The sequence below is a fragment of the Podarcis bocagei genome (assembly GCF_964188305.1).
Source record: "Podarcis bocagei genome assembly, chromosome: 13".
Classification (NCBI taxonomy): domain Eukaryota; kingdom Metazoa; phylum Chordata; class Lepidosauria; order Squamata; family Lacertidae; genus Podarcis; species Podarcis bocagei.
Window position 1 is genome coordinate 11,935,752 of NC_138138.1, and position 24,600 is coordinate 11,960,351.

General features: G+C 47.3%; 2 protein-coding genes across 4 annotated transcripts in view; one reads left to right on the plus strand and one right to left on the minus strand.

Annotated features, from left to right (window-relative positions):
• LOC308571098 (zinc finger matrin-type protein 1-like) overlaps window positions 1–6,886 on the plus strand; it is a 28,865-nt gene extending 21,979 nt beyond the window's left edge. For both annotated transcript variants that reach the window (XM_081166480.1, XM_081166481.1), the window contains exons 5-7: window positions 850–1,116; window positions 1,426–1,525; window positions 5,022–6,886. In XM_081166480.1, the coding sequence (XP_081022606.1) occupies window positions 850–1,116; window positions 1,426–1,525; window positions 5,022–5,841 (1,187 nt within the window). In that variant the 3' untranslated portion in view covers window positions 5,842–6,886. The remainder of the gene's footprint in view (window positions 1–849; window positions 1,117–1,425; window positions 1,526–5,021) is intronic.
• A 1,303-nt stretch (window positions 6,887–8,189) lies between these two features.
• LOC308571364 (transcription initiation factor TFIID subunit 1-like) overlaps window positions 8,190–24,600 on the minus strand; it is a 52,038-nt gene continuing 35,627 nt past the window's right edge. For both annotated transcript variants that reach the window (XM_081167017.1, XM_081167016.1), the window contains exons 30-40: window positions 19,257–19,324; window positions 18,893–19,015; window positions 17,437–17,529; window positions 16,364–16,448; window positions 15,022–15,089; window positions 14,813–14,929; window positions 13,734–13,859; window positions 12,532–12,630; window positions 12,129–12,276; window positions 9,843–10,020; window positions 8,190–8,593 (exon numbers count right to left, since the gene is read on the minus strand). In XM_081167017.1, the coding sequence (XP_081023143.1) occupies window positions 8,374–8,593; window positions 9,843–10,020; window positions 12,129–12,276; window positions 12,532–12,630; window positions 13,734–13,859; window positions 14,813–14,929; window positions 15,022–15,089; window positions 16,364–16,448; window positions 17,437–17,529; window positions 18,893–19,015; window positions 19,257–19,324 (1,325 nt within the window). In that variant the 3' untranslated portion in view covers window positions 8,190–8,373. The remainder of the gene's footprint in view (window positions 8,594–9,842; window positions 10,021–12,128; window positions 12,277–12,531; window positions 12,631–13,733; window positions 13,860–14,812; window positions 14,930–15,021; window positions 15,090–16,363; window positions 16,449–17,436; window positions 17,530–18,892; window positions 19,016–19,256; window positions 19,325–24,600) is intronic.

A 24,600-nucleotide genomic window follows, 5' to 3' on the forward strand; every position in this document is an offset into this window, starting at 1 on the left:
CTGCCTGTCCCCTGGTCTTTCCGCATAGTGCAGGAAAGGGAAGGGAGAAAGTATTGACTTAGGCCTGCCAACCAGCCGCTTGCAGGAGGCTACACCTATAGCAGCTCACCACCAAGTGTATTTGTCATCCAGAGAGATAAATGCACATGGGACGCGGCATACCGTATTTTTCGCTCCATAAGATGCACTTTTTCCCTCCTAAAAAGTAAGGGGAAATGTGTGTGCATCTTATAGAGCGAATGCAGGCAGGAGGCTCTTGCTGGAGCCGCGTGCTCTTTAAAGAGCCATGCCTAGTGTTTGTGCGGCTCTTGCTGGCTTTTCCGCAAGGTGGGAGAAGGGACTGACGGGCTGCCCTCTGTCCCTTCCCCCACCTCCCGCAAAAGCCAGCAAGAGCCGCTGCCAGGCTCTGCTCAGCGCTCCCTTGTAAGGGCTCCCTTTTGTCCCTCATCCCGCTTTGCTGGGAATCCAGCAGAAGAGGCGCTGCGCAGCTATCGCTCTTTCTCTGCTGGCTTCAGCGAGAGCTGCGCAGCTTGCTCTGCTGGCTTCTCAGCGAAGCAGGAGGAGGGACGGAAGGGTTTAAAGCAAGAAAAGTGAGAGCCGCTTACATGCTCTGCGCATAATATTTTTTTCCTTGATTTCCCCCTCTAAAAACTATGTGCGTCTTATGGTCAGGTGCGTCTTATGGAGCGAAAAATACGGCATTTGTATGTCGGGCATTCCTTCTTGATACATAAGAGCTGCATGGAATATATTCTCAGCGTAACCGAAAGACTTACAGGGCCATTACCGTGTCTTCTCTGGCTGCTTTGTTGGGAGCGCTGACCTTCCTTCCTTGCACTTATTTCCCAGGTCCCTCTACGGTTCCATCTCTGCCGGAGCCATCTGTTGAAAACGCCTCGCAGGACACTGATGTGAAAGACCCGCCGCCATCCTGTAAAGCCACGTTGGATCTAGACGATCCGGATAAATTCTGCAAGCTTTGCTCGGCGCCCTTCAACAATCCGCTTATGGCCCACCAACACTACGTGGGCAAGAAGCACAAAAGGAACGAAGCGCGCAAGAAGCTGATGACCGAGATGGGATCTGAGGCCGTTCCCGTGGAATCCCAGGCCAATGGTAAGCAGGCGACACAGGGAGACGCTGTCCATTGAGCGTGGCTCAGAACCAAGCTACATGGTCAGCAGACTCGTGGGACTTCGTGGCTGTTGCTGCAGAGGGGATTCCATGTTTTCCTGGAATGCTTCCCTGTATTTAAAAATATTCTCTGAACACACAACACCGTATCCAGCTGTCAGTTAGTGGAAGACTTTTTCCAGGAATTGGCGGGCAGAGAGATATGGCACAAGGAATTCGGACACGTTTTGGACGTGCCCTGGGGCCATTTTCATTGCAATCTGTTTAACCTGCAGCCCTCTGTTCTTTTAGCAGTTGGAGTGGGCAAGTATATATGCCCCATATGCAGCATCAGTCTCACGTCCATAGAAATGTACCAGTCGCACATGCAAGGAAATAAGCATCAGATAAAGTAAGTGTTTTCCCAGGTGTGCATTTTTCTCTTCTCCCCAACCCCCCCACAAACAAGTTCAGTGACAGTTCAGTGTGGGAAGTGTGTGCTAATGTTTGCAGTGGAGCCTCACAAAGACTGGGTGGTGATCTCTGTGCAGTCCTTCATCTGGGTTCAGCTGTCAACTTTTCCCTTTTCTTGAGAGGAATCCTATTCGGAATAAGGGAATCTCCCTTAAAAAAAGGGAAACGTTGACAGCTATGGTTCTGTACCTGCACAGCTTTCTCTTAGAAGGCAGAGGAGAAGAGATTTTTCTTCTCTTGAAAGTGCCTTGCTGCTCAGTTCTCTAACAGCAGTCCTTTTTTTCAGGGACGCAGGGGTACGCATACTCCTAAACATTTTCTGAATCTAAGTTTGGCCTCGTTGAGTGGGCAGTATTTTCAATATGAGTAGGAAAATGAGAGTACCCCTAAACATTTTTTTAGAAAAGAAGCACTGAGTAGCATCAACTTTAGGACATCCTCTCTGAGGAGATGTCTCCTCAGTTTGCTCTTTCAGGTTTTTAAAAATTCCTGCAGAAGATTTCATTGTCCGTTTTATTTACTTCCCCAACTCTCTTTTTAATATTTATTAAAGTTTCCATTTTAACAATCCAATAAAAAAACCACATTAAAACATTCTAAATTACAATGCAATCAAAAAAGCCAAATATTCAATGCCAAATTATATATCTTTTGGGTTACTTCCCATGCTCTGAAGTTCTTTTGTGTTTTTAGTTAAGTAGCATTTAATACGGTGGATAGGGGACGCAGGTGGCGCTGTGGTCTAAACCACTGAGCCTTGGGCTTGCCAATCGGAAGGTCGGCAGTTTGAATCCCCGCGATGGGGTAAGCTGCCGTTGTTCAGTCCCTGCTCCTGCCAACCTAGCAGGAAAGCTAATCAAAGTGCAAGTAGATAAATAGGTACTGCTCCGGCAGGAAGGTAAACAGCATCTCCGTGCACTGCTCTGGTTTCGCCAGAAGCGGCTTTGTCTTGCTGGCCACATGACCCGGAAAAACTGCACACAAACGCCAGCTCCCTCAGCCAGTAAAGCGAGATGAGCGCCGCAATCCCAGAGTCGTTCACGACTGGACTTAACTGTCAGGGGTCCTTTACCTTTTTAATGTGGTGGGTATTGTGACCTTTCTTCATGCTTACGGTGCAGCAGGTGTCTTCAAGGAAGCACAGGGTTTGTGGGGGGAACATAACCACCTCTCATTAGTGTAAGTTCCACTTGATTTGCGTCTCCCACAAGTTCACCAGGCAAGCGCAGTGGAATAATGTGTCAAGGCTTCTAAGAAGAGCTGTGCAGGAACAGGCCTATTTCGTCCACCGATGTTTTATGGATTTTCTTGCTTTAAAGGATTTCTATACTGCCCTTCATCCAGGCCAGTTTTACAGCAGCACATAAAATGATAATCAGTGAAACAGCAGCAAAAGGCAATGCTAAAAATAACCACAGCAGGGATGGATGGATGGATGGATGGATGGATGGATGGATGGATGGATGGACAGATAGATAGATAGATAGATAGATAGATAGATAGAGATGATAGATGATAGATAGATAGATAGATAGATAGATAGATAGATAGATAGATAGATAGATAAGGTACCTGACACCTTAAAAAAGCATATTAATGTAGGCAAGTGAGCCTCACTGGAGAGCATGTTCCATCACTTTTATGCACCAGGCAAAAATGTTTTTTCAGTCATGCTTTTGGCTTTAATTTGGAGAGTTTCAGATAATTGTGGTCTCCTTTAGTGGGTGGGATGGAGGAGACTACTTTTTATGTACAGGAATGTTTTTAGCTTTCATATTGTTTTAGTTTGTATTGGTTGAACATTTGTATTGTATTGCAAGTCACTTGTGAGCTCACTTGTTGTAAAGAGAAGTGGCTAATAACTGAAAAGGTCCTTTATCCCAGTGCATCCTACCTCTGTTCAAATGGCAGGACAGGGGTAGCAGCAGCAAGAAAAGTGGAAGAGCAGCTCTTAGATGTGCTTCTGAGTGAGTGGCTTTTAATTAGTGTACCCAAATGAGATATAGGAAGACCCTTTGCCCCTGAGGAAGAGCTTTGATCAAAATATGTTGGGAAGTCTTTGCAGAAAAGCCTTGAGGAGGAGGAGGAAGAAGAAGAAGAAGAAGAAGAGTACAGTGGTGCCCCGCAAGACGAATGCCTCGCAAGACGGAAAACTCGCTAGACAAAAGAGTTTTCCGTTTTGGAGGTGCTTCGCAAAACGAATTTCCTATGGGCTTGCTTCGCAAGACGACAATGTCTTGCGAGTTCCTGCAGGGTTTTTTCCTCCCCCCCCCTTTTTCTAAGCCGCTAAGCCGCTTATCAGCTGATCCGATAAGCCGCTAAAAGCCGCTAATAGCATTAATCCGCTAATCCGTCAATGGGTTTGCTTCGCAAGACGAAAAAACCGCTAGACGAAGAGAATCACAGAACGGATTCTTTTTGTCTTGCGAGGCACCACTGTAGTAGTAGTTTGGATTTGATATCCCACCTTTCACTCCCTTTAAGGAGTCTCAAAGCAGCTAACATTCTCCTTTCCCTTCCTCCCCCACAACAAACACTCTATGAAGTGAGTGGGGCTGAGTGACTTCAGAGAAGTGTGACTAGCCAATGTCACCCAGCAGCTGCGTTTGGAGGAGCGGAGACGCGAACCCGGTTCTCCAGATTATGAGACTACCGCTCTTAACCACTACACCACACTGGCTCTCAGTGTGAGGCCTACATCTTCCATCAAATTATATCACAGGAGAACAGGATCAAGTACACCCTCTCTTAATTCAGCTCCTGAATACATATGCATGTACTGGGACGACAAAGGATTTGTTTCTCAGCAGTGTGAAACGGGCAAAAACTGATCTATCGCACGTATTATGTAAAAGCCCCTTTAAATCCAGACTTGCTTCCCAGTGAAATGTGGGTAGAATAATACTGCAGGAATCTAGGTGGTGCTAAAGTGGAACTGTGGGATGCGGGTGGCGCTGTGGGTTAAACCACAGAGCCTAGGACTTGCCGATCAGAAGGTCGGCGGTTCGAATCCCCGTAATGGGGTGAGCTCCCATTGCTCAGTCCCTGCTCCTGGCAAGCTAGCAGTTCGAAAGCATGCAGTGCAAGTAGATAAATAGGTACCACTCCAGCGGAAAGGTAAATGGCGTTTCCGTGCGCTGCTCTGGTTCGCCAGAAGCAGCTTAGTCATGCTGGCCACAGGACCCGGAAGCTGTACGCCGGCTCCCTCAGCCAATAAAGCGAGATGAGCGCCGCAACCTGAGTCGGCCACGACTGGACCTAATGGTCAGGGATCCCTTTATCTTTAAAGTGGAACTATAAATCATTCAGCTGACATTTTGGTCCACAGGCACTTCTTTCTTTCTGACTTCAGCCAATTTGGTTAAAAATCATGTTGTTGTCATTTTTGCTCATTCCCGCCACAATTATATTTCTTCTCCCTTTTATTCTTGTAGAGAAACCATGATTTCCAATCTAATAACGAACTCCAGGAAAACATACGGCTCCTTCCAAGATGAACTGGAAGATTATATTAAAGTGCAAAAAGCGAGGGGGCTGGAACCAAAGACACACTTCAGAAAGCCAGAAGAAGACTTTCAAATGGAAGAGTACGGTTCCATGAATGGCCACGAACGGGGCTTTGGATTTGATCAGGATCAGTTTTCCGGCGACGCTAACACACCAGGGCAGTATTCTGGCATTTTCTCAGAAACATGTCCACCTTTGTATTCTGCTAGAAGCAGATTGTCTCACTGGCCGCCAGGGTACAGAGACCTGCCGAAACTAGAAAATGCACCCGTTTCTCAGCACAGCACAGGTGGTTCCCTAGAAAAGCAGGCATCTCCACTGGCCACCTACAAAAGTGACAATTGCAACCCATCATCCGAATCCGTTGATGGCTACAAACATCTACCTTCCGATAGTAGCTCTGCCTTTCATAGGAGGAGCCAGAAGTCGCCAAAGACATTCAGAAAGGAGGAAGAATGTTCAGGAGAGGAAGACGGCGACCCCCGCCCACCCCTTGCTAAGTTCAGGAGAAAACCGCGCTGCGAAGGAGACGCAAACTTTGGAAAGGGCGGAGAGAAGAGAAAGAGAAAGAAAGAGGACAGCGACTCAAGTGCCGAGTCGAAATCGAAGCAGGGTAAAGACAGAGGAAATACAGAGGGATCTTCTGAGAAGGAGAGCAGGAAGCACAAGAAGGAGAAAAAGAAGGCTGGAGCCAGTGGACCAACAGAGGAGGAGATGCTATGGGATGAATCCATCCTGGGATTCTGAGCTTCTCCTAATTAATGATTTTTTGCGTTCATTTGAACCGTTGTGCACTTTTATGTTTCCATTACTGGTTACTTTCCCTGCCCCCCCTTTTAATTGCTTGTTCAGGAATAATGAAAGATGGGCACAAGATCTCTTAGCAAAGCACTAGGGAAGAAGTGGAACTGAAATTTTGTTGTACTGTACGAAACAGAATTAGCAATTTTCAGTACTTATCCTGAAGCGGCATTTAATGCGTTATGAATTTAGTGTGTAATATTCTTTCCGGTAGCATTTAAATGCAGGTTTAAAAAACCCCAAAAAGCTATGCATTGTCTACGGTTGCAGTGATATCTGTGTTGTTGAAAGCTTTAATATGAAAGTATGGGGACAGAGAGAGGGTTTATTCCATTTCTTCTTTATAATTGTTTTCCCCTTCCAGTTCTGAAAGTATAAAATAACACATTAAACCAAGAAGAGGAAACTAATTGAATGTATATATACACACACACACCCTTTACATCTCAGGTACATTTTATTTAGGTATAGTTCTTAATCCTAAGCCCCAACATCACCTCATCAAAATCTCTCATAAAGGTTTGTTTGACTACAACAGGTTTCACTGTTAAAACTGGGGTGAGGACCTTGCTTTCTGCAGTGCCTCACTGCCCACTGGTGCTTTGAAGCCCCAATTTCAGGACTTCAAAGCACCACATCCCCTGTCGCCATTTGTAAACTCAAGTGATTGCCCACCTTTTAAATTTGGCCCACAAGCCAGATCCTGATAGGGATCTGGACCATGGAGCCAAAAGATTTCCCCATCTCTGGCTTAAGATGGTGATTGTCACCATCTCCAACAGGTAAGAGGTGCTTGTAAAGTTCAAGGATGGTTTTTCTGAAAACGAAACACTATTTAAGAGTGTTCAAGGATCGGGGATTAAGGCAGTCAGTTTAAAATGAGAATTAAGATGCCCAGAAATTCATGCCTGCTTTCAAGGCATGGAAATGGTTGAAGCAATGTTTGCCTTTACTTGTATGTCATGTAGACAGTAAAGATGATTTCTGAAAAGCGCTCTCCTGTTTTGCTCCCATGAATGTTAGGTCCCTGTTCCCACAATTCCACCTTATGTTTTACCTGCTCTGCAGGTCGGGCCAAGCACTGACCCTGGGGTCGCTGAAATAGAAATGTTTAATATTCAGCTACGAGTTGAAATTAATGATGTCGGATTTCTGCTGAATGGAAAAGAAAACTTCCAAACTGCACATCTCTAGTATTCTCCAAAGCAACATAGATGGATATTTTCGTTCCATCTTTTAAAATCCCGTCATCTTAGAGGAGACCTATTCCTCATTAATTAGTTCTGTGTCAAATCAAGAGGGCAGAAGCAGTGGCTGCAACTCTTATGATCGCTCAACCTTCGTTTGTGCAGATATGTCCCAGCCACATAATGTATACGCACAGCCCCTTTCTCCTCATCGTCCAAGCAGGCACCGTTTAACATTTCATGGGCACATTCCAACCAGATGAGCATTTGGAAAGTTGGAGCAGGGGAAGAGGAGGGTTGACACACACACCCTGAACACCCTTTCCAGAAATGAGGTTATTCAGCTATATATGCTAAGGTATCAACAAAGCCTGTGCGCAATAACATCCTTGCTTGGAAGCAAAAAGGTATTTTGGAGTAAAGCATGTGTGACAAATGTGGGACGCGGGTGGCGCTGTGGGTTAAACCACAGAGCCTAGGGCTTGCCGATCAGAAGGCCGGCAGTTCGAATCCCCCCGATGGGGTGAGCTCCCGTTGCTCGGTCCCAGCTCCTGCCAACCTAGCAGTTCGAAAGCACGTCAAAGTGCAAGTAGATAAATAGGTACCACTCCAGCAGGAAGGTAAACGGCGTTTCCGTGCGCTGCTCTGGTTCGCCAGAAGCGGCTTAGTCATGCTGGCCACATGACCCGGAAGCTGTACGCCGGCTCCCTCGGCCAATAAAGCGAGATGAGCGCCGCAACCCCAGAGTTGGCCACGACTGGACCTAATGGTCAGGGGTCCCTTTACCTTTACCTTTTTATGCGTGACAAAAGGGTTGTGCAAGTCAGCCATTTTAAACTCCAAAGCTTACAACATTTTTCTTCCAAAATGCCAGGAATGGACAAATTAATACAAACTATCTCCAGTGCTATTTTTCTAGGGGGGAAATGGTGTCTGAACTGAACAGGAACTCTTCCCTTTGTTGTCTTAGAATGGCAATGGCACCCACCTGAGAGGTGTCAGAACTAAGTTCTGGCTGGGAAAAAACACTATCGGCAAATATACAGCATTTGCTAGCAAAATGAGACTTTTATCATGAGTGCTTGTGTGAACAAAGAACAGCCCTCATTCAGTTGCTAGTAATTTTTTTATTATATATGTACACACATCCCTTTATACACAATAACAAATTATCTTTAAAAAGGACCAAAACAGGTGTCTCCAGTTTAGCAGGAGACACATTTGGATGCAAACAAAAAATCTTTACATTTGAGTCCAGGGTGCACATTTATCAATCCCCCAGGAAAGGGGCTCATTCATCTGAATCCAGGTCACTGTCTCCTGCGATGGAATGGAAGTCTTCACTATCTTCCTCATCCTCCGACAGATGAACCTGACTTAACACACTAGGGCCACGCCTCTGGTCCTCCTCTTCTTCCTCTTCCTCTTCCGAGACCTCATAACCCCCAATGCTGCTGAAGCTAGTATCTCGGGTGTTGGATTTGGGGTCTGGTTCCTCGTAGCTACCGTAACTGCAGATAGATAAAAACCTCACATGATGCATTCGTTATTGATCGTACATGCCGCATGCTTTTCAGAAGAGAAACCATGCGGTGAAGGGAAACACGAAAGTGTGGCAGATTAGCGTTTACTTGGTGCTTTTCTGCAGGTTTTTAGCGGCAGGAGTGCCGCAGGATCAGGCCAAGGGTCTGTCTAGTGCAGCACCCCGTTTTCAGTGACCTATCAGATGCCCATGAGAGAAGCCCGCAAGTGGGGCTTGAGGACAGTAGCATCCTCCCCACCTGTAATTCTGAACAGGTATTCAGAAACAGACTGCCTCTGGCAGGAGAATATAGACTTTTCCTGTTGTTGTTTTTTTGTAAAGCATCTAAGCTGGTGGCCATCTCCTCTGGTGCAGGGTTTCCCAAACTTTGGTCTCCAGCTGCTGTTGGACTACAACTCCCATCGTCCCTAGCTAGAAGGGATGATAGGAACTGTAGTCCAAAAACAGCTGGAGACCTGAGTTTGGGAAACACTGCTCTGGTGCAAGCAATACCGCCATAACTAACACTCGAGACTGCAACATTTGGGTTGCTGTGCTAGATGTGGTTATGTATGTGTTCCAGGCAGAAGCCCAGAGACTGAACTCTGCTCAGCTTTTTAAAAAGCCTTTTAGAGACAGAACAAACTTTTCAAAGGCAGCTGAAACAGCAATGCATAGGTTTAATGCTCCACGCTTCATAATTTTATGTACATTTAATAACTATTCCAAATACATTTTAAAAGGCAAGGCAAGGCTGTGATCCTGCCCATAACTAGGCCTATGAATCACATCTACAAAAGAAGCCATGAAATGGCACCCCAGAGTTACTACTAAAGGATTGTTCCGATAGCATTTGGTGATGTTACTTATCTGCTTCCGGCATCACAGCAATTGAAAAAAAGGAATTGCTCTCGTCGTTTTAGCTGCTGTGTTTTCTGATGGTTTCGGTTGGGGTTTTTGCTGGGCTTTCTCCCACTATGCGATTTCGCTCCCCAACCCATTTCAACTGTGAATTGCATTCAGCATTTTCATGTTTGAGCAACTGGCCCAGAGAACTTGGTTGGATGGAGGGCACAGAAATGCAATGAGTTCGTCAACAGAGGAGCAGTAAAGAGCAGAGAGGCCCGGGCCTCGTAAGCATTTGCATGAGAGTCGCTTGAACTGGGCCCTGCCACCCTACATCCGTGAGAGCCAAGCACTTACTCACTGCCTCCAACAGCACGCTTGTCTATGGTTACCTGGCATTGCTGTCTTCCAGGGCATGTGATGTCTCTCCTCCAGCTCCCTCGTAGGACATCATGCTCTCTTCGTTATCCATGCCCATTCGCGTGTTCTCCTGAAGAACGTGAGGCTGCTTGGGTCTCACGGCACTGGACTCCACATCGGAATCGCTCCCGCTTTCACTGAGCTGAATAGCTGGGCAGAGAAAGGGTAGCCACATTGCAGTTACCCGAGCCTGATTTCCTGATTTTCTCAGTAGTTTAGCGTTCTGGCTAAGCTGCAGTTCAAAAACACTCTGCAGCTCAACAAGTCAACTAGGGCTGGGCAGTGGTGCATCAATATATCACCCCAAACTGGTTCAAAGTCCACATCGTGGTACTGGTTTCCTAAGATTTGACATGGCAACGTATCGCAAATCTCAATGTGTGTTCATGCTATGTACACTCCCCTTCTGTGTGTGTGTGTGTGTGTGTGTGCGCGCGCGCGCGCACACACACACACATGCAAGTGTCTGTGTCTTCTTCCTTTTTCTTCCCTGCCACCCAGCTCACTGGCAGAAGAAAATACAGTGGTACCTTGGTTTAATAACATCTTAGTGTATGAACAACTTGGATTAAGAACGCTACAAGTAGGTGTTTTGGTTTGTGAACTTTGCCTTGGAAGCAAAACGTGTTCCGCTTCCTGTTGAGTGTGTTCCATTTGTAAATTGAGTCCCTCGCTGCTATGGGAAAGCACGCCTTGGTTTAAGAACGCTTTGGTTTAAGAACGGACTTCCGGAATGGATTAAGTTTGTAAACCAAGGTACCACTGTCAGTGTTTCCATTTTTACTTTCCGGTGTTTACATTGTTGTCTTCCCCAAAACAGCTTCCCTCCGTATTTTAGGGGAAATGTGCAAATTAGAAAAATATCTGTACTATAAAGTAACAGTTGTAACAATACATTAAGTAGAAGCAATAGCAGGGACAGGACCTCATCCGCCTCTACATAGTTCCATCCTTATTTCAGATATCATGATATATTGCAATGTTTAGCTGGTGATATATCCTAAGGCTTTCCCAAAATTCAGGCTCCTCGGCAGGGGAAGGAGACGGCTTTATTATACACCTTTAGCTGCCTGGCAAAAACGTTCCTCTTTAGCCAGGCCTTTGGCAGATTGAAATCCAAAGCCCTTTTAAAATGTGTCAGGGAGGGGAGGGTTATCGGGGTGGGTTTTGTTTTTATTGTGTATTTTGCGTTTTTATATTGTGAGTTGCCCCAAGACGTGGGTATAGGGTGGTATACAAATTTAAGAAGAAGAAGAAGAAGAAGAAGAAGAAGAAGAAGAAGAAGAAGAAGAAGAAGAAGAAGAAGAAGACGACGACGACAAAGGCTATATTCCCATGAACGAAAGTGGTGGGGAAGCAGATACAGTGGTACCTCGGTTTAAGAACAGCCCTGTTTGCGAACTATTCGGCTTACAAACTCCGCAAAACCGGAAGCAGTGTCCGGGTTTGCAAACTTTACCTCGGTTTAGGAACGGAAGCCAAATGGTGGAAGGGCACTGGCGGCAGGAGGCCTCATTAGGGAAAGCGAGCCTTGGTTTAAGAACAGTTTCAGTTTAAGAACAGACTTCCAGATCAGATCAAGTTCGTAAACTGAGATACCACTGTATTGGCAACAGGCAGAGCCAAAGCTGAAAGGTTTTTTTTGGGGGGGGGGCGTTTCCATCCCTCCACAAATCATTTCAGTCACCTTTTCTCTGAGCTCTTCCCCAGCCCCCACTGCATAACTGTTGGCCCCCTTTTCTACTTCCCCCCTAACCCTAGTTGTCATATAGCGAGGACAATTTTCAGGGAGCATTATTGCTCGCCTCCTTTCTGCTCCCCCCAAAAAAGAAGCCCCCACCAGCACAGCAAGGGATGTGGGGGGCACTGTGGGTTAAACCGCAGAGCCTTGCTTGCTGATCAGAAGGTCGGCAGTTCAAATCCCCGCGATGAGGTGAGCTCCCGTCGCTCGGTCCCTGCCCCTGCCAACCTAGCAGTTCAAAAGCACACCAGTGCAAGTAGATAAATAGGTACCGCTATGGCGGGAAGGTAAATGGCGTTTCCGTGCGCTGCTCTGGTTCGCCAGAAGTGGCTTAGTCATGCTGGCCACATGACCCGGAAGCTGTACGCCGGCTCCCTCGGCCAATAAAGCGAGATGAGCGCCGCAACCCCAGAGTCGGCCACGACTGGGTCTAATGGTCAGGGGTCCCTTTACCTTTATAGAGAGAGATAGACCCATCACCTGACTTGGCCCTGCTGTGTAAAGAGGGACAACTTACACATGAAAGGGTTGTCGCCTTCCTCGTCGCTGCCGTCATCGTCCTCTCCATCTGACATGAGCAAGTCCTCGTAAAGAACACTGGCCTGAGGCTGCTGCGCCGAGCCTTCTTCCTCGTCGGCCAGGTCTCCATCCCCATCTTCCACTTCCTGTCAGGGCAGAACAGCCGGTGGTTAAAAAGAGAGAGAGAGAGACGGGAGGGCAGCTGCCGGCGCCTGCCGAGTGTGGCATCTCTCTACCCGCGGCCGTCCCTCACCAGCAAGGCCGTCTCGTTCTAAAGAACAACAATGGGCCCTGGCTTGCGTCTCCAGCCACTGCTACCAACGTCCCTCAGAAGGGTCCCTGAGCTGCCGCAAGGGCAGAAGTTCAACCCACAAACTAGGGATGGGATCAGAGATACTCACTGGGGCTGGAGTCTTAGGTTTCCCATCCTCATCCTCATCAAACCCTTCAATATCTACGTCAGAGTCTTCCTCGCCCAGCCTACCTCGGCCCTGCCGCATCTGAGTGGGGAACAGAGACAACACGGTTGAGGAAGGGAACAGGCCCTCGGAAGCGGGCCGCAGCCGAGGGGAAAGACCCGCCCGGGACTTGCGGCACTTTCCTAAGCTTTTGCTTCTGAAATGCCTTCCTACGCACCTCCAGGACTTGCTCAGGGTATCAAGCCAAGTCACAAAAGCCTACAAGTGCAAAGGGCCTCTTAAGATGCTGGCGGACAGGATTTCCTTTCCTCCACTGCCCTCTCTCTCCCCAAGAGCAGAGAGCCACCTTCCTGCAATGGCAGAAACCCATTTCGCAGGGCAACCTGGGTTCAAAACCCACAGCTGCAAACTTGGTACCCCGCTTCTGCCATGCCGGCACATCCTCTGGTAAACGGGTGAAGACAATTCTGTCACAGCCCTGTACTTTTCTGCAACGTACGCTTTGTGTTTACACAGCCCCTTGCCCTTTCCTTTCCCCTCCTGCTACAAATCACGCCACATTTAGGCCCATCACATAAAGAACCTGCACAAAATGTATTTATCCCCAGTTAAATGGCCCAGAGCATACGTCCCATCCATTATCTCCAATAAATGCCTCTTCCCCTATTTGCCTACAATACAGGCATCGTGCGATCGGAACCTCCACAATATAAATCCTCCTCCAGATTTGTGGCACGCTGAGTTCTCATGCTCCACTAGAACCAGAGGAGGAGTGGCTACCTGGTATTGCTGTCGCATATTAGTGCTCAGCCCAGAAGGGCTTTTGGCTTTATGAGCTGCTTTGACACAGTTTCCGCTTGAAAGGGATAAGGGCTAAACCGTGGCCCTTCTACGCCATGTGAACCATTGGCCACGGTTTAGCCCTTATCCCTTTCAAGGTCCCAGCTATTCTGGTCCCAGCTATTCTGGTTTTATTGAAAATCTTTACAAGCCTCCTCCTACATCTCTGTCCCCATTTCTTTGACCAGCAATTAACGATGATGCCAAATTATATCCATCTTGATACCGCATGCCCTGTTACATACTTTCCGTGCAGCTTCTGCCACAGGGAAAGCTATAACCCCTCTCTCCCCTGCCTTTCCCAATAGATATTTTTGCCCTCTTTGCTTCCAGACTTTTCTGACCTGTATTCCTTGCTTCTCAGGGGTGGTTGTGGGAATATCCAAAGCAGACAGAATGCTCTCATCTTGGTAGACCGAGGCATCGTGGGACATGCTGAGAGAAGTGTTGGTGTCATACAGATCTGGAGGCTGGAGTACGTTTAAAAAGAAGAAATCAGAATTTCTTAGCAGTTTGGTAATGGCTCCTGCCCTCCTTTCCTGGCTGTGGTTCTCTCTATAGTAAATGACTGGAGATTTCATCCCCTTTCTCACGGGGAAAAAACCCAGAAGCAATAGGGAAACGGGTAACAGATTCCAATATGCAACACGCACAGGGGAAGTGTCCAAAGGTCAGGCAGGGGATGAAATAGGAGCCTACTGCTATGGAAGCAGGTATTGTGGGATTGTGTGCTATCTGGTATCAGATACAAAAAGCTTATATGGAGTTCAGTAGAAGGAAAGAGAAAGCAACCCTTGTCAGGAGGAAAAGAGGGCAGAATAGAGAGGACAAAAGGAGGATGGGGAAATCGACTCAACCTGCAATGCACTGTCTGTTGGTCAACCCAGCACCCAATTTGGCCATGCTGCAAGGAAGCAGGAGGATTGCTAGGCCATTGCAAATTATAATAATAATAATATAATAATAATTTATTATTTATACCCCGCCCATCTGGCTGGGTTTCCCCAGCCACTCTGGGCGGCTTCCACAAAGACCAAAAATACACTAAGATGTCACACATTAAAAACTTCCCTGAACAGGGCTGCCTTAAGACGTCTTCTGAATGTCAGGTGGTAGTTTATCTCTGACATCTGATGGGAGGGCGTTCCACAGGGAGGGCGCCACTACTGAGAAGGCCCTCTGCTTCCCTGTCTAAGCTGCTGGAGAGAACTGGTCTAGCTGAACAACAGTCTCTCTGAAAGGCTCCTTCCCAACCAGACGCCTCCCAGTGCTACTAGGACAAGTCTGTGGCTCAGAAATCCAATACAACAAACCCTTTCCACACGCGTGTGCAATCTTCTGCTGTAGCCTCACCCCATGCTAGGGCCACAGCATTTGAGAGCAGAAGGGGGTCCTGTGAAAAAGCTTAGGTGGGGTGCCTCACCTGGGGAGTGTAAGGCCCAGGGGTCATCGGGTCCAGGCTTTCCAGATCTGCCTCCTCCAAGGCCGCTTCTTTGGCAGTGCAGATATCCCTCTCCAGCTGGGTCAAGTGCTCATCATACTGAAGGGCGAACAGAGAGAGAGAAGCGTTTGCGGAGGCTGTCGAGAATTCAAAGCAGTCCTTGGCAGGCTCAGCTTGCTGGGCAAACTTACCTCTGCCAGCGTCTGGTAGCAGATGTTCACAATCTCCTGAGCTGTTTTTGTGTATTGGCTGTCAGGCCCTGAAATGGGGGGAAACAAAGGAACAAACCACATCTCCTTAGTGCTGGCCCGCGGATACCTGAGCCCAGGAGAAAGCCACTAGTTCCCGTGGCCCTCTTCATTTCAAGGAAGCAGAGATACAGGTAAGTACTGCTTTTGCGATACAGTCATGCTTCGGATTGAGCGTTTCTGGGTTGCGCTCTGCGGCGACCCGGAAGTGACAGAACGCATTACTTCCAGGTTTCGCTGCTCGCGCAGAGGCTCAAAATGGCGTCACGCGTATGCGCAGACGCGGCGAATCGTGACGTGCAGGTGCGGGTTGCGTTCGCTTCAGGATGTGAACAGGGCCGGATCCTGTTCACATCCAGAGGTACCACTCACTGTACACACCCAGAGCTTTCCAAAGCTTTGCCGGTGTGCAACTGTGGCAACTGAGAGTGATATCTTTCAAGGACTCTTTTCCTGGGAAGCTGCTTGTCTCAGCCAGCCAGCCAAAATTTACAAGATCTCCTTGAGCTCTGGCCCTGGAGGACTCCTGAATCTGCCCTGCCCCACAGCACACTTAAATAGCCCTTGGGATTTAAGTAAAACCAGTCCCCTCTTTCCAGGGGCAGCTAAGGTTTCTTGGCTTTCTTGCTAATCCTCCAGGGATGGTTTGCCTGTAGTGGATGTGGTCTTTTGCACACTCTTGCACACATACCAGACATGCAGCTGCTGCCAGCAGCTGGCTGGAAGGGGTTAACCCCCCCCCCATCCCATACATCAAATTATCAATCAGGGCACTGGGCTGAGTGAAGGGAGTTAGAGCTTTCTACCTCCCCAGCTTTTGCTACTGTCACCAAAATTGGTGGGAGGACAGAAAAATGCATTGCTTTGGGGGAAGACAGATTAGAGCCCTGAGGCTTTGGAATAAGTTATCCCTCTGTTCTGTTTGTGCCTACTCACAGGATTGGGCCCCAGGAGCTAAAGAAGTGTAACAAGAGAGCGCCCAGAAGGAAGGAGAAGGAGAAGGGGAAGGAGGAGAATTTATTATTTGTACCCCACCCATCTGGCTGGGTTTCCCCAGCCACTCTGGGTGGCTTCCAACAAAGATTAAAAATACATTAAAATGTCACACATTAAAAACTTCCCTAAGCAACTTTCATCAAGGGACCCAGCCACGTTTTAGGAAGAGACACTTATTCATGTCTTCACGAGCAGATGTGGAGTCAGGCTCAGCTCTCGCCCTGAAAACTCTCCACAAACATGCGTCAACGGGCTACAGATGCGGCACAGAGCCAAAGGGGTCGCTCACCGTTGTATCGGATGCTGTTGGCAAGGATCAGGTTCACGTCATCCAGAAAGACTTCTCGGTTCTGGTATTTGTGTTTGGAAATATTCTAGAATGAACAGAGAGGAGGCAAGGCGGGAGTGTAGAACTTTAAGGAGTCCGTGTGAAGTCTTTTGATTCTGGCCTGCAAAATGTCCTTTACCCCTCCGGGCCAACTAGGGGCCACTTCTTTCCTCACGCCCCATTGTAGGATCTCAGCATTCTGGGGGTCCTTTCAAATGTGAAGCTGCTACTCCCCATCACACACACACACCCACCCCCGCTCAACAGGACCCAAGCCAAAAGCAGCACATGTCTCTGGGTTATTTATTTCTCCTCATGATTTTTTGGCCCCCAAATCAGCAGCTGGTGGCTGAGGCTAAGGAAACAGAATTACAGTGGTACCTCGGTTCTCAAACGCCTTGGTACTCAAACAACCTGGAACCCAAACACTGCAAACCCAGAAGTAAGTGTTCCGGTTTGCGAAAATTTTTGGAAGCAGAATGTGCTCCGTTTGAGTGTCTGTCTGTTTTTGCTATTCATTTTGCGTTTTTGTGGCTCTTTTTGTTTTTGTTTTTGTGGCTGTGTGGAACCCAGTTCAGCTGCTGATTATGTGACTGCAGTACATTGTTCATTGCTTTCATTTTATGGATCAATGGTCTCATTAGATAGTAAAATTCATGTTAAATTGCTGTTTTAGGGGTTGTTTTAAAAAGTCCGGAACGGATTAATCAATTTTGCATTACTTTCTTGGGAAAGCGCGCCTTAGTTTTGGAACGCTTTGGTTTTGGAACGGACTTCCAGAATGGATTAAGTTGGCAAACCAAGGTACCACTGTACTTCGCCCTCAGCCCATATATTTCCACACTGAGTTTCTATTCTCGGTACTTCAAGATTTAAAATACAGCCAGCCAGCCAGCCGGGGCCTTTGCTTCGCTGCTAAGGGTTTGTTTATCTTATTCGACAAAACTTATCTGGTACTCAGTCGTAAGAGAACTTCTAAATGGTTTACAAAAGGCAGTTTTGAGAAGCTGCAAACGTAAAAGCACAGTACGCACCTTCCGGATTGTCTCTAGGTCCATCGGGCTGACAATGACTTTGTAATAATCTGGCACGAATTTCTTGTTTACAGGATGGTGGAAAGGCCAAGACTGCAAGCGACAAGAGGGCAAGAGAGATGATGAGCAAGCCGCTCTTGCAGAGTGAACTGCATCCAGTTCAGGAAGCCCGCAATTTACGGGGGATCTGTGTTAAAGGAATCACGCCCAAAGCCAAAATCACATATAGTCAGAACACATTGGATGCAATGGGGGGTAAGACTCCCCAAGCCTTTTCCCCTGCATGCCCACCCCCTTTTATTTTACGGGTTTTTTAAATTGCCAAGCGCATACAGCCGAATGCACAGAAGTTAAATGGGCACAAGCTGTGGGCTTCATGCATCTTCAAGAGACACTGAAAGGCTTTTGCAGAACACCTACGAAACGATCCATTTCCTGCACCTGCCAGCAAATCCCAAATCCTATGCTGGTTTGCTTGCAGTCTGCTACACCCTTTTAGCCAAACCCAAGTAAATACAGGGATCAGAATACCAGATTTTTGGCCTAGAGAAAAGGCAGGTAAGATAGAAATTTTTATATATATATAAAAGGAAATAAAACAGGCTTCCTCAGCCTCGGCCTTCCAGCTGTTTTTGGCCTACAACTCCCATGATCCCTAGCTAGCAGGACCAGTGGTCAGGGATGATGGGAACTGTAGTCTCAAAACATCTGGAGGGCTGAGGTTGAGGAACCCTGAAATAAAAATTTGCACAGCGTGTAGAAATGTGGATAGAAAAAGGGCTTTCTCCCTCTCTCATAGCTCTAGGGGGTTGAGTGAAGATGAATGGTAGAAGAAAAGGCAAAAGGTAAAGGAACCCTGGACGGTTAAGTCCAGTCAAAGGCGACTCTGGGGTTGCGGAGCTCATCTCGCTTTCAGGCCAAGGGAGCTGGCATTTGTCCACAGACAGCTTTCCAGGTCATGTGGCCAGCAGGACTAAACCACCTCTGGTGCAATGGAAACCAGAGTTCATGGAAACGCCATTGGATGAAAGTACTTCTACAGGAAGCATGTAGTTAAACTGGAACTTGCTCCCCCAGGAGGCCACCAGGCTTTTAAAAAGAATTAGACAAATTCATAGGGGAGAGCGCTATTGATGGCCGCTAGCTAGGATCACTGGAAAAGACCCTGATGTTGGGAAAGATGGAGGGCACAAGGAGAAGGGGACGACAGAGAATGAGATGGTTGGATGGTGTTCTTGAAACTACCAGCATGAGTTTGATCAAACTGCGGGAGGCAGTGGAAGACAGGCGTGCTTGGCGTGCTCTGGTCCATGGGGTCACGAAGAGTCGGACACGACTAAACGACTAAACAACAGCTAGGATAGCTATGCTCTGCCTTCCAGAGCTGGAGGCACCAATGCCAGTTTGATGGAAACCACAGAAGGGGACCACCCCAATATGCCAGGGGCAGACCTACATCAGGAACAGCCATCATCTTCTGGGTGACAATGTTGTCCAGAATAAAGGAGAAGGCCACTTGGTCGTCATCATCCAGCAGGGGGTTAATTGCCTTTTCCAAACGAGCCAGTTTATCTTCCTTCTGAAAGGGCACAAAAGTACAGAAATGCGCACAGATTCACAGCAACTCCTTTACAGCCCCCCCTCCAAAAAAAACGGCTGTACACTAGAAAGGACCACAGCTCACTGGCAGAGTTCAATCCTTGGCATTTCCAGGTAGAATCGGGAATGTCTCGCCCTGGAGAGTGGCTTTCACTATGAGCAGTCCTGCGTTGGTCGCAAAGCCACAAGCAATCTCTCCCTCCCTCCACACCCTGACTTGCCTCTTTTAATTTTTGGTCACAGAGGTCCAGCATCGACTGAGAGATCTGGGTCAAAGAGTGCTTTGGGCCTGCAAACACATGAAATAAAAAAATGTAAGGTCTTGTATATCCTGGACCTGACCAACCACTGCCTAACCAACACGTACTTCATCCACAATGGACAAAGATACAAACAGATAGAAGGAGCACCTATGGGATCACCCCTCTCACCGGTCATCGCAAATCTGTACATGGAACACTTTGAAACCAATGCTTTAGACAAGTCAGAACACAAACCCAAACTTTGGCTCAGATATGTTGACGACACCTTTGTAATTTGGCCACACGGGAAGGAAAAACTAGATAGCTTCCTCACACATCTCAACAGCCTACACCCCAAAATACAATTCACTATGGAAATAGAAGCCAACAACCAACTTCCCTTCCTTGACGTCCTAATCTACAAAAAACCTGATGGCTCCCTAGGACACACTATCTACCGGAAAAAAACACACACCAACCGCTACTTACATGCACAATCACACCACCACCCTGCACAAATAAACTCCGTAGCCAAGACTCTCATCTCCAGAACCAAACGCCTGGCTGACGAAGACCACTTGACAACTGAGTTACAGAATCTCTCAAATGTGTTAATCGCCAACGGATACCAGCAAAACAGAGTTACGAAGCTAATCCAAAAAGAAACACCCCCCAAAAACCAAGACACAGAAGAAAACAATGGCATGGCCCTCCTTCCTTATATCAAGGGCACCACAGATAAAATTAGCAAAATCCTCCATAAACACAATATCAAAACAGCCTTTTGCACCAACCAAAAAATAGCCAATATCCTCAGAAACCCAAAAGATAAAATCCAGTTAGAAAACCAAGGGGTCTATGAAATACCCTGCAAAGTCTGCCCAGCCACGTACATTGGACAAACAAACAGACGAATAAATGCACGTATCGCAGAACACAAGAATGCCGTCAAAAAAGAAGAAAAAACTTCCTCTCTTTACCAACACATGAAAGAAACAGGACACGAAATTAATTTTGCAGATTCCAAATTGCTCTTTAACATGGAACATCACCACAAGAGAATAATCATGGAAGCCATCGAGATAGAGAAACACCCTCACAACATGAACAAGCGTGACGACACGTCCCGCCTGCCAGACATCTGGAAATTAGCCCACCCCACAAAAACCGACACCAGAACCAGAGGCACACAGAACGCCATCTCCAATCAACCACACCAGACCCAAACCCAGACCCTCTCCACAGATAAATTACAGATACCATCCAGTAGCCAAACCATAGTGGCACCTCCGGATGCTGCACCCCCCTGCAATCCCTACACAGATCTGGCTGGCACAGGGCACAAAACCACAGCTCGCCCCTATACACGAAGCCAAGCCAGAGCACAACTAAGTGCAGTACAGCCATCTTCTCAGAAAAACTCTTCTCAGAAAAACTCAAAAAAACTCTTCACAAGCTCAAGAGGTCAAGACACGAAAGCTTTAGCAACTAATCCACACCTAATGACCCTCCTAAGTGGTACTCAGAATATCACTCAAGAAATCACTCAAGATATCCCTCAAGTAATTAATGAACAAAAGAAGAAAAGGCACAATAACCTGGGAACTTCCTCTCTGCCCAGAACGTTGGAGGCTATACACCACACCCCCTCAACAGTATTTATAGGAACTCAAACACTGAGATCCTGCTCTGTTCTAGTAACAAGAAGCCGAAAGCACCAGCCTGAAGATGACGAGTGAGACCTCGTCGAAACGTCGCCTAGACACCCCAACTCTTACACGGGAAGATACCCGAAAACACCAAAACCTGCATATATATATATATATGCTTTCGTAGATTTTCACGGGTACAGGAATGCAGGTTTTGGTGTCTTCGGGTGTCTTCCCGTGTAAGAGTTGGGGTGTCTAGGCGAAACGTCGCCTAGACACCCCAACTCTTACACGGGAAGACACCCGAAGACACCAAAACCTGCATATATATATATATATATATATATATATATATATATATATATATGCAGGTTTTGGTGTCTTCGGGTGTCTTCCCGTGTAAGAGTTGGGGTGTCTAGGCGACGTTTCGACGAGGTCTCACTCGTCATCTTCAGGCTGGTGCTTTCGGCTTCTTGTTACTAGAACAGAGCAGGATCTCAGTGTTTGAGTTCCTATAAATACTGTTGAGGGGGTGTGGTGTATAGCCTCCAACGTTCTGGGCAGAGAGGGAGTTCCCAGGTTAGTGTGCCTTTTCTTCTTTTGTTCCTTAATTACTTGAGGGATATCTTGAGTGATTTCTTGAGTGATATTCTGAGTACCACTTAGGAGGGTCATTAGGTGTGGATTAGTTGCTAAAGCTTTCGTGTCTTGACCTCTTGAGCTTGTGAAGAGTTTTTCTGAGAAGATGGCTGTACTGCACTTAGTTGTGCTCTGGCTTGGCTTCGTGTATAGGGGCGAGCTGTGGTTTTGTGCCCTGTGCCAGCCAGATCTGTGTAGGGATTGCAGGGGGGTGCAGCATCCGGAGGTGCCACTATGGTTTGGCTACTGGATGGTGTCTGTAATTTATCTGTGGAGAGGGTCTGGGTTTGGGTCTGGTGTGGTTGATTGGAGATGGCGTTCTGTGTGCCTCTGGTTCTGGTGTCGGTTTTTGTGGGGAGGGCTAATTTCCAGATGTCTGGCAGGCGGGACGTGTCGTCACGCTTGTTCATGTTGTGAGGGTGTTTCTCTATCTCGATGGCTTCCATGATTATTCTCTTGTGGTGATGTTCCATGTTAAAGAGCAATTTGGAATCTGCAAAATTAATTTCGTGTCCTGTTTCTTTCATGTGTTGGTAAAGAGAGGAAGTTTTTTCTTCTTTTTTGACGGCATTCTTGTGTTCTGCGATACGTGCATTTATTCGTCTGTTTGTTTGTCCAATGTACGTGGCTGGGCAGACTTTGCAGGGTATTTCATAGACCCCTTGGTTTTCTAACTGGATTTTATCTTTTGGGTTTCTGAGGAAAAAACCGACACCAGAACCAGAGACACACAGAACGCCATCTCCAATCAACCACACCAGACCCAAACCCAGACCCTCTCCACAGATAAAGTACAGACACCATCCAGTAGCCAAACCATAGTGGCACCTCCGGATGCTGCACCCCCCTGCAATCCCTACACAGATCTGGCTGGCACAGGGCACAAAACCACAGCTCGCCCCTATACACGAAGCCAAGCCAGAGCACAACTAAGTGCAGTACAGCCATCTTCTCAGAAAAACTCTTCACAAGCTCAAGAGGTCAAGACACGAAAGCTTTAGCAACTAATCCACACCTAATGACCCTCCTAAGTGGTACTCAGAATATCACTCAAGAAATCACTCAAGATATCCCTCAAGTAATTAAGGAACAAAAGAAGAAAAGGCACACTAACCTGGGAACTCCCTCTCTGCCCAGAACGTTGGAGGCTATACACCACACCCCCTCAACAGTATTTATAGGAACTCAAACACTGAGATCCTGCTCTGTTCTAGTAACAAGAAGCCGAAAGCACCAGCCTGAAGATGACGAGTGAGACCTCGTCGAAACGTCGCCTAGACACCCCAACTCTTACACGGGAAGACACCCGAAGACAACAAAACCTGCATATATATATATATATATATATATATATATATATATATAAAATAAATGTTCATAAATGTACCAACCAAGCGCATACATAGATATGTGGACCACATGTCTGGAGCAGCACAGGAAGACCGCCCTGAAACAATTTTGACTCCCCAACTGACCAAATGTTTTCTCTGCAAGGAGGGAGGGGGGGTCAGGGAACCTTCCCATTGCCTCAGGAATTGGGAAATCACCATCTCAAAGGGTGACAGATTACCAGGAAAGGCAATCAGATAAGGCATTATCAGATAACCTGGCAGACAGGAAAAACAACAACATTCAAATTTCTGTTGTAGACCACCTTTTCTGTGATGTAGGTGTAATGTTTGTGGGGGGTGGTCTTGGGTTACACCCCTTCTGTGATGTATGTATGTTGTATGGAGGGGTGGTCTTGAGCTCCAGGGCAGGGAATTTAAAATGTCTATATAAGGGCAGGCACACCTTGGTTCTGGGTCCTCCTCCTTCTCCTGCATGTGATGGGAGCACCCTGTTGCAACAGTTCAATAAAGATCAAGCTTACACGCTGCTTTGCTTCTCAATATTCTCTGTTTGGCCTCTGTTATTTTCTCCGACCAATGGAGAACCTACAAAGGACTCTAAGGGCTCTTGTGTCCCCCATAAGCGAATCAGGGCAGATTTTTGTTTATTACACACACAACAGAAACATTTATTGTGGGGTGCCGCTGTTGCGAGCTGCCTTGAGAGCCTTGGTAGGTTGAAAGGAGAATCAGAAGTTTAAGATTCCATATGGCTAGGTTAGTCACATCTCCCAGTGGCACAGAGAGCTAACTCAGGGAGCAGACTCTCCCCTTTTGCAACCAGCTGGTATCCCCCAGCTGTTTGGGAACTGCAACTCCCATCAGCCCAAGCCAGTAAGGTCTGGGACTGATGGGAGTTGTAGTCCAAAAGATCTGGGAGGGCATCAGATTGGCAAAGGCTGCCCTTTGGTGGGAGGGAGACTGAGAAGCAACAGGCAAAGCAAGCTGCTGGGAGATCACAGCGCCAGAGAAAAGGAGCAGGTATCACAGCTCTTCCTAAGCAGCCCAGAAGGACTAGTTCAGTTCTAACTGAAAAATCACCCGAGGCAAGGTAGGTGCCGGTCCTGCTGATAAATCAAACAAGGAGAGGAAAGGGAATCAGCCACACTGAGAGAAGAGGAAAACCAGGAAACTGCAGGAAGGAAATAGGCTGGCAAGCTACAAATATGTAAGGCTGTCAGTCAAGGAAACAGCAGGACAACTAATGAAGATAGGACAAGCACTTTAGAGCAGTGTTCCCCAACCTTGGGCCTCCAGCTGTTTTTGGACTACAACTCCCATAATCCCTAGCTAGCAAGACCAGTGGTCAGGGATGATGGGAACTGTAGTCCAAAAACAGCTGGAGGCCCAAGGTTGGGGGACACTGCTTTAGAGCATAAAATGGGTTATGACGTAAAGCAGGGGAGCATCAGAAGGAATTTCAGCCTTACAAATGAATACTTAAAAGCCACCTTCGCCTCCTCAGGAAGCGCATCAGGTCACTGCCCCAGTTGCCATGACTAGTATTTTAAGGCTGGGACACTTCATGCAAGGAGCTCAGGAGAAGGAGAAGAAGATGACGAGGAGTTTGGATTTGATATCCCGCTTTATCACTACCCGAAGGAGTCTCAAAGCGGCTAACATTCTCCTTTCCCTTCCTCCCCC